Source organism: Numida meleagris, chromosome 10 (assembly GCF_002078875.1).
Source record: "Numida meleagris isolate 19003 breed g44 Domestic line chromosome 10, NumMel1.0, whole genome shotgun sequence".
In the NCBI taxonomy this organism is placed as follows: Eukaryota; Metazoa; Chordata; class Aves; order Galliformes; family Numididae; genus Numida; species Numida meleagris.
The window spans coordinates 1,302,759-1,314,771 of NC_034418.1; the positions used below are offsets into that span (position 1 = coordinate 1,302,759).

Below are 12,013 nucleotides of genomic sequence, written 5' to 3' on the forward strand. Positions count from 1 at the left end.
CCATCCAGCGTGGCCTTGAACACCTCCAGGGACGTGGCACCCAGAGCCTCTCTGGGCTACCTGTTCTTGCACCTCACCGCTCCCTTGGTAAAGAACTTCCCCCTGATATCCGACCTAAATCTTCCCTCCTTCAACTTAAAACCATTTCCCCTTGTCCTGCCTTATCTACCCATGTAAAGAGCTGACTGCCTTCCTGTTTGTAGGCTCCCTTCAGGAACTGGAAGGCTGCAGTAAGGTCACCCCGCAGCCTTCTCTTCCCCAGGCTGAACAAGCCCAGCTCTCCAAGCCTGTCTTCATAGGGGAGGTGCTCCAGCCCTCTGCTCATCTTTGTGGCCCTCCCCTGGACCCTCTCCAACAGCTCCCTGTCTTTCTTGCACTGGGGTCCCCGGGCCTGGACGCAGTACTCCCGAGGGGGCCTCACAAGGGCAGAGCAGAGAGGGACAATCACCAATTGGTTCCACTCCAACCAATGGCTGCAGCCCGAGCCAGGACTTTGCCCTGAGCATCCCAGACCAACAGCGAGATGTTCAATTCAAGCAGATAGGAAGATCTTCAGATTCACTCTGTGCTACTTCGATCTTGATATTTCAGCTTGGTGTCCAGTGATGCAAGAAAATGGGATATGCATCACCATCAGGAGCACTTAGCCCAGGAACTGCCCAATCTTTTGTTCTTTTTGAGTTTTAATGAAAGACTACACCAGCCACCAGGGATGGGGCACGGGGATACGGGCACATTCATCCGTCACCCTGAGCTGCAAGGCAGGTACCGCGAGCGGTGCAGAACGCACAGCCCCGAGCATCCCACCCATACAAGCAGGGCATCCCCCTTTATGTCCCCATGTCTTTTGAGCACCAGGAGGAGGCCTGTTTTAGCAATGGCCTTTCCTCATATAACCACAGCTGGCTCGCAGGAGCAGCCACAAAGGCAGTGCTACTTGCTGGCACGTGGCTCTGAGCGTGCCTCTCCCATGGGTTACTTGGAAAGCCAGCACCTCCAGCACGCAGAGCCTGCGAGCACCAGGCAGCCCTGCCCTCCTGACAGCTTACAGACTGCCAGGGACAGCTCAGAGAGCAGCCAGGAGAGCTTCCCCACCTCCACACCCACCCAGAGCCAAATTAACCTCCTCCCTGCAGCTGGACCATGCACCTGCAGGGCCGTGGCCACAGAGGCCATTAGCTGCAGGATGCCAATTCTCAGAAAGCAAGTGCTGACACTCAGGGTACATTCCTCTGTGGAAAGCTGCAGCATCTCACCAGAAACACTTGATGTCTTGCATCCTCGCCCGTTACTAGGTGATCGCTGGGGAGAGATACGTGGGTGCAGCTGGTCTGGCACCTGCAGACTCATTATTTTCATTGCTGCGAGGAATCTTTTTGCACTGCTGCAAGGGACAGCACAGTCACCTTCCCAGCACAGACCATCACCCCAGAGAGGATGCTTTCAGACCACTTCCATGTGCTCAGGATTATGTCTCTGGGCTCTGTTTGTGTTCCAAAAATCTTGCTCATTGCTTTGGCACAGAAATAAAGAAAGAAAATCCCAAACACTTACAGTTCTCTGTGATTCCCAGACTCGTTTCCTCCCCACCCCAGGAGAAGACATAACGGGAGGATGACACAAAGACCATCTTTTCTGCTGAAATCCCCCTCTCTTGTCAGCACAGAGGTGCCACCTGCACTCATCTGCAGGAAGACACCAACATCTGCACGAGTTGGGCTACACCCAGCAACCACTGGAAAGCAGCAATCATCCCCTATCAAGGGTGGAAGAGCAGCCTCATAAAGCAGCCTGAGCAGCTTCCCAGAGATGAAGCTGTCCCTCACCCTGGGGAGCAAAGCTGGGCCCACCACGGTGCAGCAGAGAAGCAGGGCTATCGCCTACTTTGCCTCTAGCCAACCTCCTCAGGAGCACAGTTTTGCACTTGCTTGAGTGGCAACTACTCCTCAGGAGAAGCAAAGCTGGGCACTGTGGCCCAGCCACGTGCCCTGATCACCTCCTGTGCCCCATCCAGCGGGCAGGGTGAAGTCCAGTCCCCCTCCCATGGAAGACTGATCCTCACTGGGGAGCGTGGGCCAATCTTCTGCTGTGAAAGCCACAACGTGATGAGGTTTCACAGTTGCACAAGTCAGTTCTGGGGGAAATAGGCACCCTTGCCCTAAGGTATCTTGCCCATTTGGTGCTTCAGGCACCCATCAGCTGCAGCAACACTACATACCAAGCATGGAGAGCAGAACTTCACTCTGATAGCAAAGAGCCACCTGCCTCACACAGCTGGGCAGCCTCCAGCAGGAGCCAAGCCTCCAAGAGTCCCACAGGCCGACCCACGTCCACTGAGATCCAAATTTTTTCCCTACAGGGTTTGGTTGATTCACCAGGACACCAGAAACCTCAAGTCCAGTGGAACAGCTTGAGGCTGCAGGAGAGGATAGGAGAGCCATGGAGTCCTTGGCAGAGGAAATGCAGGCCGCCAAGATGCAGGCCAAGGAAAGAGATGGAGGCCCCTCAGCTTAGCTGGCCGCAGAAACCAGCAGTTGGGCAACTCATGTTTTGATGAAAGCCAATGTTCTCCAAGCCCAGAAGCTGGACTGAAGTGGCCAAGCAGCAACTCGAGCAAACAAAGCATCAGGAGGCAGCCTGGTCCATGATCCCCGATCCCTCTGGGTGCATGGCATGGCCAGGCACAGGGCTGCCCCACAGCCACTCCCAGGGAGATGGGCCGCTCTGCTGCCTGGCTGGTTTCTCAGCGCTTTCTCTAAGCATCCAGTGCCAGCTTTGGGCAGAGGGAAAGGAGCTCTGCCCTTCCCCAGGCTCTGCAAAGGGGCAGTGCCCACAGCAGGACACCAACTCCAACCCTGCATCCAAGCTGCGTGCCTGCTCCGCTCCATCCCAGCCCCTTGCTGCAGGGCCCTGAGCAGCACCCCATGGAGGAATCGGTGCCAGCAAGAGCCCCATGTCCCCACAGCCATCCCAGGGCTGGCACCCAAATAACAGGAGTAACGGGAAACACAGAGCACTGCTTCCCACCTCCGGCATCGCCCCGTCGCAGCTCCGTCCAGCACAGCCCTGCTCCAGAGCCCTCCACAGCAATTTCCTTACCATGTTCCCGGTCTCCTTGATCCCCCCTCACTTCCAAAAGCGGCGTTTTTTCTCTTTTTCCTCCATGTGTGCGACGGGGCGTCTCCTCTCCCCTCCGACGTGAACCACTGAAGCACTTTGAGTCCCGGACTGTAATCCAAGCCCTCGCCGCCCCCAGCACAGCTCCAACTAATCTAACTCATGACACTACCGAGCAGGGGACCTCCAAGGTTTCTCTGACAGCCAACCCCAGCGCTCGGCGGTGGAGGGACATGGCGTGGGGTGCTGCCTCCCCCAGCCCCTCAGGGACCTCACGGGCCAACCCCTATGGCATCGCTGCTCCCCGTGCCCTTCTCCACGCGTCCTCTGCCTGCTCAGCGGGGATGCTCCGTGGCACAGAGCTGCTTTCCCCTGGGAAGATCCGAAGAGCTGCTAGAGGAAAGCAGGTCCACCGCAGACATCCCACGGAGGTCTCCAGCTTCTCAGGGAGGATTCCAGCAAAAGTTTCTCCCCCACGCTCCTCTTGGCTTCGCTTTGCTCTAAGTTCAGGGCAGATTCTCCGCTCCGCGAGATCCCCAGGAAGCGCTGAGGGCTGGGCAAAAACACTGAGAAATAAGCAAAGAGCGCCGAGAAAAGCTGTTTTTCTAACTTCTGGAAGGGAAACGAGAGAGGCAGTGACCGCTTCAGGCAGCGGCAACAAACTGCATTGGGATCAGGCGAGAAGCAGAGACCTCGCCCCCTCCCAAAGGAGGAAGTAATTTAACATGGCAAGTTTCTCCACCCCTCCATTAATTGTTTAAGATGGCCAGGGGCCAAAATACTGCCCCTGAGAGCGGGGAAGGTCACCGAGCAGGCAGGCAACAGCCTCCAGAAGCAACAACGGGAAAGGGCAGAGCCAGCGAGGTGGGGAGGGGGAGGCAGGTGCCGCCGGTGCCCCAGGCCTGCTGGCACACGGGGCACAGCGGGAAGTGACCCCCGGGGGGAGCTTTGGGGATGGGGTGTGGGGCCTGGCTGCAGGATTTGGGGTGCCGTGGGCTCAGCAGCCTTGCTAGGGATGGATCTCTAAGTCTGGAGGCCGGGGTGCTGGCACCCGGCTGCTGGTGATGTCGACGCAAAGCAGCGTATGCCAAGGGGAACCACGACTCAGGGACCTACAGCAAGAAGGTCCACGTCCCCTGCAGGGACAGGCTCAACAAGCTGGGCAGCAGCAACTGCTGCCAAACCCCTCTGCTGCTCATCTCTCAAACAGCTGTCCCTAAACCCATGGCCTCACGGTGCGTTTTCAGACAAACGAGGGTTCGAGCAGCCCTGAAGGCAACAATTCCATGGCACGAGCCATCTGACATGCTGCTGCATCTCCCATGAGCAGCAAGGATGGATGACTGTCCCTGCAGGAGCTCAGCTTGCTTTCCTTAAGCAGAAAGAGAGGCCCTCCTAGATGGGATGCAACAGCAGGTCAGAGCAGAGCAGCTGCATCACTGCTCAGCACTTATCTTCTGAAGTCCATGCTGGCAGAGCCTTTCTCAAGGCCATTGGCAGCTACTCACCTCCTCCTTGCAGCAGTTCCCCAGTGCAGGCTCCCTGTGGACCTCCAGCCCGCATCAGGGGAGGTCAGGCTGGGTGAAGGACAGCATCCCCGAGATGCAGAGGGGATCGCAACCACCCGGTTGTTGCCATCCCCAGCATCCAAGAAGCAATCTGTGATCCTGTCTCTGTGCGCAGAGAGCCTTTCCCTCCTTGTCAAAGTCACAGCAGGAGGATGAGGAACCTTCCCTAGCACAGCCTGTGAGCACAGATTTCAGTGTCTACACGTTTGCAAAGCAGCTTTGCCCTTCATTTATTCCCCAGAGAACATCTCCCAGCTCACGACCACAGCTCCAGCAGCTGCTGGGAATGTCCCCACGCTGAGAAGGGCAGCAGAGTGCAACATCCCTGCAGGACACGTGGCATGCAGCTGGCTGCGACAAGCCTCCTGGTAGCAGAGATGCTGAGCTGTTCTACTAGCAGCTCCAGGAGAGCAGCTATCAGCTCTTCTCACCCCTGGGAGCACAAAGTTGGCTTCTCCTCCAGTTAGCAGCAGGGTTAAGGCATTATCAAGCCACCTAACCACAGCTCTTTGAGAGCCAGGCAGAGAAGAGGGGCAGCTCTGGGGGCTGCGTAGGAGTCTGCAGCATCCCCATAAGCACAGACAAGGAGGACACAATGCAAGTGCATACACACACACCTCAAATCCAGTTTCCATCATATTTTCCACCTCTATGACCGGGGCAGAGCCAGGTGCTCCCCAGACCATCCAGCCAACACTTGCTACTCATACCGTGCAGTCATTAGCACACAATTTTTGAAGCGCAGCAGACATCTTAGCCACCGACATGACGACAGAAAGCTCCCTGCAAGTTCCCAGGCCAACAGCACATGAAATTCAATGGTTGTGGGTATGTGTGTAAGCAGTGAGGGAAGGGGCTGTCAAACAGGAGAGCAGCTCAGCCTCACACCTCCTCCCTTCCCTGCACCATACTCAAGGTGTCACAGCATCTCCCCCCATCCCGGGCTGCAGCCGCAGGAGCTGAGTTCTGCTCTCCCAGCACAGCCAATGATGGTGACGTGATTTCCTGTGCCACGGTGCAGCTCTGCAGGGAACACCGTGGCACTGTTTACTCTTGGCTGGATCCTAATATAGATAATTTTTTATTTATTTATTTATTTTAAACTGCAAAGCAGCCTTTCCCTCGTCTGCTGCATTGGAGATCTGCTTCTTCCACCAGCACATGGCAGCCAGCTGCAGCCAGCGCTCTAGTGGGTGTTGAACGGCCCCTTGAGCGCGGTGCACAACAATGCTGTGCTTGTTCCCCAACACAGGCTCGTACTGTCTCCCCACAGGAGCAGCTCCTCACTCTTACGCGAGCCCTGTGGTTTCCTCGGGTTGAACTTTAATTGCTGATGCCAGCGCAGAAGTCTGCAGTCAGCCAGGAAGGGGCAAGGAAGCGGCCAGGAGCCCCTGGCACAAAGCAGCCTGCCCAAAGCGTTGGCTGGGCCAGCCACGCAGATCCAGGTCCTTTGCACAGACCCACAGGCAGTTTTACACCGGGGGAATCACTCTGGCACCCAGTTGTGGGGTTCTGCTCACCACTTCCCCTTTTCTGGACCCGGGTTCTGGAGCTGCAGTGCTATCAAAGTGCCTGCTGAGACCCCAGACAGACAGGAAGAGAGCACAGGCAGGCGCTCTGCTTTGAGCCCCTGCTATTAGAGGTCCGCTCCTCAGTTGTGCAAAGCAGGGAGAGCTCAGTACTGTTACCAACAGGACTCAGCTGTTCTGGAGGAGACACAGATGTTTTGGATGCCAGATAAGGACATCTTCTGACCTAGGGGAAGTTGTGCAATGAAAGCTAGACAGTCTCCCTACAGCAGCCAGCAGCTCGTAGCAAAACACCCCACGCACTCCACATTAGCTTAGCATGAACAGCAGTGTCATGCCCAGCACAGCGAGTTTCCCATGTCTATAGGCACCTCCAGGGGCAAGGAGAGCCCAGGAGCAGGTGGTGGCAGACCAGATGACTCCGAATCCACTTCCAGGCATCTGCCAGACCGGGGCTCTCCACCACCTCCCACATCCATGCACATGGCTGTGCAGATGTCCCATGGATTAAGCTGTGCTCTCAAAGTACAGCTTCGTCATGTTATGATCCCAGCAAACCACCCACTGCGAACCCCATCAGCATGCAGGGACACAGGAAGCCACCAAGAAGCAGCATCAGACCCCACTCAGCACAAGCAGGTGCCTTAAGACCAGCAATGGATGTTTGCTTGAAATAGGTTTAGTCAAAGGAAAACAACAAGTGCTGTAAGCAGCCCTCAGTACCAACAGCACTGCAGGACCGAGCTGGTCCTCTCCCCATTAGGAACACAAGAGAGGGCAAAATGTGGCTTAATAATATTTAAATCTTTTTTCAGATCACAAGCAAAGCGGGCCTTGGCTTCACAAGAATACCTCTTGGTTTAACTAATTAATTTGATAATCCTCTATTTGGAATCCTCAAGAGACATTCAGCTTTGAAAGCAAGTAATTACCTCTAAGTGGCAACCTCTTTGTGAGGCCCAGCCTGATCAGGAAAAAAATGTCTTAAGCCAGAAATATAATCACAGTGTGATTTCCCAGAAGGACTGGATAAGAGACTACATAACAACAGCTGGTCACACTCACAATCTCAAGACACGAGAGCCGCTCAATTACCAGGTCTCCAGTTTACGCTTCAAGATGCCATTCAGTGCCAGGCACAAACCTGGCGTGCAGGCAACCACCAGGAAGCTTTACAGGAGATGATTTATGTTTCACGGCTGCTTCAAAACCACCACCATCTCTGGTTAGATAAGGGCACACTGGCTTCCTCTGAAGAGCAGCCCAAAATGACCTGTCTCTCTCCAGATCTCACAAACTTAATAACATGGAACACTCATCTGTTTACCTACCCATGCTACCCAGCCCTGCTGGCAGCGGTGCTGCGTGATATTTAATCCCAGCAGCACATGTTTACTGTACTCTCAGACTGCTCAGCTCAAAGCTAGACGTGCCCATGGGCACCTCCGCCCTTCCTGGCCCAGCCTGGCAGGGCCCCGTCCCCCACGCATGCAGCACAGGGGCTCTCAGCTTCTTCAAACAGGGTCCTTGGTCATGGTGGCCAGGGCCCACTCCACTTTCCAGCTTTCTGTGACAGAGCACAGGTTGGAAGGATGGATTCCCGCCCTTCCCATGCTTCTGAATGACTGGGTCTTGTGTCACTGCCCTGTGCCCAGCTCACACGAGTACCTTCAACATGAGAAGCAGACGGAGCCCTCACCCAGTAGGTGCTGAGCAACAAGAGAAATAGGCAACCACTGATACACACTTCTGGGCATCCCAAAAAGTGATTCAAAATGCAATTATGCCCAGCTAGGAAGGAAGGATTCCAGCTGTAACACCTTGCTCCAGAGAAGGAGGGATCCCCCAACAACCACTGATTTGTGCCCAACATAGCTTGAGCATTCAGTGGGGCCAACACCAAGTGCTACCCAGTACCCCAGCAGCACAGGACCACAGCACTTCCATCAACCTGCTCCAGGAGCTCTGACCCCACAGATCACCATCCCTACAGGGTAAGCCCCCACCCCCCCACAAACCCCTCACTTACAGCCAGTACTTGCAGAGCAGCCTGCACCCAGCAGATCCCAGCAGATCCTGCAAACCATTCTCCCATGGCAGAGCCTCTCCGCAGAGAAGGAAAGCTCTCACCCCCCTGCAGTCTGCTCCTCCAGAACAGGCAGAGAAGCAGCTGGGTTAGATCTGCACTCACTGGGGCAGAGCAATCGCCTCAAGGTGCAGCTCCAGCTGTGGGCATGTAATCAGTGCTTTACAGAGCTGCATGGGCGTTCCCTGAGACCAGCTCTAACTTTGCCTGTGTTCAGCTGGGCTAAGCACTGCCCGCTAAGCGCATGCCAGTCCCACTGCTGGTCCTCCAAGTTCTTCCTAAAGCACTTTCAATCCTGCTGGTGTTCCTAGCAGGGGAATAGAAACCTGCCCAGAGCTGACCTCTCCAGTGCAGGCACGGGCTTTGCATTCTTCCAGCCTTACCAGCTGGCAGTGAAGGTGAAGAGATCTAGTTCCTCCAACTCAGTCTCAACTGAGTAGCTCCACAAGGCTCCAGGCTGAGGTTGAAACCATTTAGCAGTGGACAAATAGCAGTTGTTGAGAGGTCAGGGTCTTCTTCCCAGGGGAGTCTGGAGCCCCCTCTGCTGACTGCAGCTCTAGAACCCAGAAGGGGATGGGAAGGCTCCCTGGCCACCCGCCTGCTCCGGGTTGTGTGTAGCTGGCAATTAACGGAGCAAACCTTGGGGAATGCCTGCAGCAGGACTCATGGCAGGGAACCACAGCAGATGGACATGGGGCATGGCGGGCTCCCGGAGGAGGTCGTGGGTGCTACACCAGAGCACCTTTGCCCTCCATAGGAAGCACCTCCTTGGCACCAGGGCTAGAGAGCACTACTAAGTTAGTAAATAAAGCTTGAGATAGGTGAAGGGAGGGGACTCGTGCCCCTCCCCTCCTTGCCATCGGTCTCTCCCCCTTTCCTCTCATCTCTCTTTCCATCAGGGCTGCTGGGCTTGTGGATCTCTGCTCCCACATCATTTTAGATTGGAGATAAGGAAGAAGTTCTTTGCACTAAGGGCGGTGAGGCAGTGGCACAGGCTGCCCAGAGAGGTGGTGGTGCCCCGTCCCTGCAGACAGCCAAAGTCAGGGGACGGGGCTGTGAGCACTGATGGAGCTGTGGGTGTCCCTGCTCAGTGCAGGGAGTGGGAGCAGACAGCCTTTCAGGTACCCTTCCAACTCAAAGGATTCTGTGATGATTCTATGATGGGAGCAGAGTACAGCCATTACAGGAAGGGACCAGGAGGCTCAGACCCCTCCAGCACTGATGAGGCAGAGATCAATCACATTATACTGGTGGCCTCCAGGAGAGCCAGGGACGGGTGGCTGTGAGACTGATATTCCAGCTATCCCTGGACTATCCTATCCAGACACCCCCTCGGTGCTGGGTCCAATGAGCAGAACAAGCACCAGGCCTACACACAGCACCGACAGGGACGGCTGTCCCGCATGCCTTCTGCAACCACATGAGAGCCCGCAGTGCCCCTGGGGCACCATTACCCAACCGTCCCCTTACAACCCGTACAGGACCACAGATAGAAATGCATACATTGCCCCCATCGGTGGAGGCGCAGCCGCCATCTTGCCCCGCTTCGGACAGGCCGCATCCCCGGGCTCGCGTGGAGGCGGCGGCCGGGGCGAGGCCGCGGTCCGGGGCGACACCTGCCGGCCATGCCGGGGCTTTGGCCGGGGCCTGCCTCGGGGCTGAGCGCTGGGCCCCCGCCCGGTCCCTCCGTCCCACGCTGGACCTCGGGGGGAGCCAGCCCCTCTCCTCCCACCCCCCTGTCCCGCAGAGCCATTCCACGCGGGCCGCATTGATTCTGGCTGCCCACACCTCCCTGCTAGCGCGGTGCTCGCCCACCTCGTCACCAAGGCCCCATGCAATTAGGCTGGTGGGTGTTAATTATAATCCCAGGTCAGTGGCCCAGACAGAGGCAGTCAGGCTGACCTAGGGCTGTGTGCAGGGCAATCTCTTGTCAAGCAGCACAGCAGGGGGGCTGTCTATAATTAAATGAGGAATGGTAATTAGTTTATTAGCTGCTGACCTTGTGCACGGCCCCTCCTGCCGGCACCTCATAGAACAAAATCACTGAATCATTAAGGGTGGAAAAGACCAATACGATCCCCAAGCACAACCCCAGCCCACTGCCACCATGCCCACTGCCCACATCCCTCAGTGCCACATCCCCACGGCTCTGGGACATCTCCAGGGACTGTGACTCCCCCACCTCCCTGGGCAGCTGTGCCAGTGCCTCACTGCTCTTTCATAGAATAAATTGTTCCCAGTACCCACCCTGAACCTCCCCTGGTGCAACTCAGGCCATCGCTCTCATCCTATCTCTGTTAACTGGGAGCAGAGGCCAACTCCCCTCATCACAATCTCCTCTCAGGGGCTGCAGAGCCATGAGCTCTGCCCCGAGCTCCTCTTCTCCAGATTGATCCATCCCATTCCCTCAGCTGCTCCCACAGCGCTGTGCTCAGACCCCTCACAGCTCCATTCCCTTCTCTGGACACTCTCCAGAGCCTCCATGTCTTTTCCGTAATGAGAGGCCACGCTGAGGTGTGGCCCCAGCAGTGCACTACAGAGGGACAATCCCTCCTGCTCCTGCTGGCTGCACTACTGCTGACACAAGGTAGGATGCCACTGGGCTCCTTGGCCCCCTGGGCACACCGCTGGCTCAGTTCAGCTGGCTTTCCCTTTTCTTCTGCACAGCTTTCCAGCTGCTCTGCCCCAACTCTATAGTGATGCATGAGGATGTTGTGACAAAAGTGCAGGACCTGACACTTGTCTTGTTGAAGCTCATACAATTGGCCTCAGCCCATTGATCCAGCCCATCCAGATCCCTGTACAGGGCCTTCCTACCCTCAGGCAGATGATTGCTTTCTCCTGACATGGTGTCATCTGCAAACTTACCGAGGGTGCACTCAATCTCCTCATCCTGATCATCAGTAAAGATATTAAACAGGATAGGCCCTAGTACTGACCTCTGGGGAGCACCACTCATGACTGGCCGCTCCACTGTAACTCCATTCCCCACCACTTTCTGCTCCCAACCTTCCAGCCAGCTTTTTACACAGCAAAGCACAAGTTACACCTATCCAAGCCACGGGCTGCCACTTTGCACATGAGCTCTCAGCCTCCTCCTACCACAAGGTGCAAATAAGCAGGTCTGTGGGCAGCCAGCCCCCTCCCACCCTGCCTCTCAGACAATATTTGGCACCCCGCAGCTGCCCCATTTCTGGCCGAGCACAGCGGCACCTCAGGGGGCACCGCGTGTGTGGAGGTTTTCTGCCCTTGTGAAGTGTTGGGGCGGTTTAGTCGCTTTTTGGTAAGTGAGGCCCCGCGTAGAGGTGGATTTGTAGACAAATCCAAGCACAGTGAGGTAGCTGGTTGACTTTCTTTGCTCTTTATTGCACATTGTAATTTCCTGTTTGCTTCAAAAGCTATTCTTGCAAAGGAGAAAAAAAAAGAAAAAAGAAATCAAACATTTATAACAATTCTGCCTGTTCCTTAGCAGGAGAAAACAAAGATCAGAGCGAGCCTCTCAGGGGTCACCAGCTAATTCTGCTATTTAGCCAACGCACTTTCCCCAGACAATGCAGCCCTCCTGCAGCAGGCTGGCTAATCTGCTTACTCAGCCGGTGCTTGCAGCCCAGGAAAACAAAAGCTCGTGTTCCTAGAGTGGTCAGCTCCCAGGAGTCAGCCCCCACATCTCAGCATGAAAAAACACAGCACGTTCTGGGTCTGGATATTTGCTT

The 12,013-nt window shown here is 55.9% G+C and overlaps 1 protein-coding gene across 2 annotated transcripts in view; it reads right to left on the bottom strand.

Moving 5' to 3' along the window:
* Positions 1-8,336, bottom strand: part of PLEKHG4 (pleckstrin homology and RhoGEF domain containing G4) — an 82,197-nt gene extending 73,861 nt beyond the window's left edge. Inside the window, exon 1 of one of the 2 annotated variants that reach the window (XM_021408869.1) lies at positions 8,244-8,336. In XM_021408869.1, the coding sequence (XP_021264544.1) occupies positions 8,244-8,309 (66 nt within the window). In that variant the 5' untranslated portion in view covers positions 8,310-8,336. Of the gene's footprint in view, positions 1-3,099; positions 3,816-8,243 lie in introns of those variants that run through there. The other variant, XM_021408870.1, reaches the window with a different exon arrangement.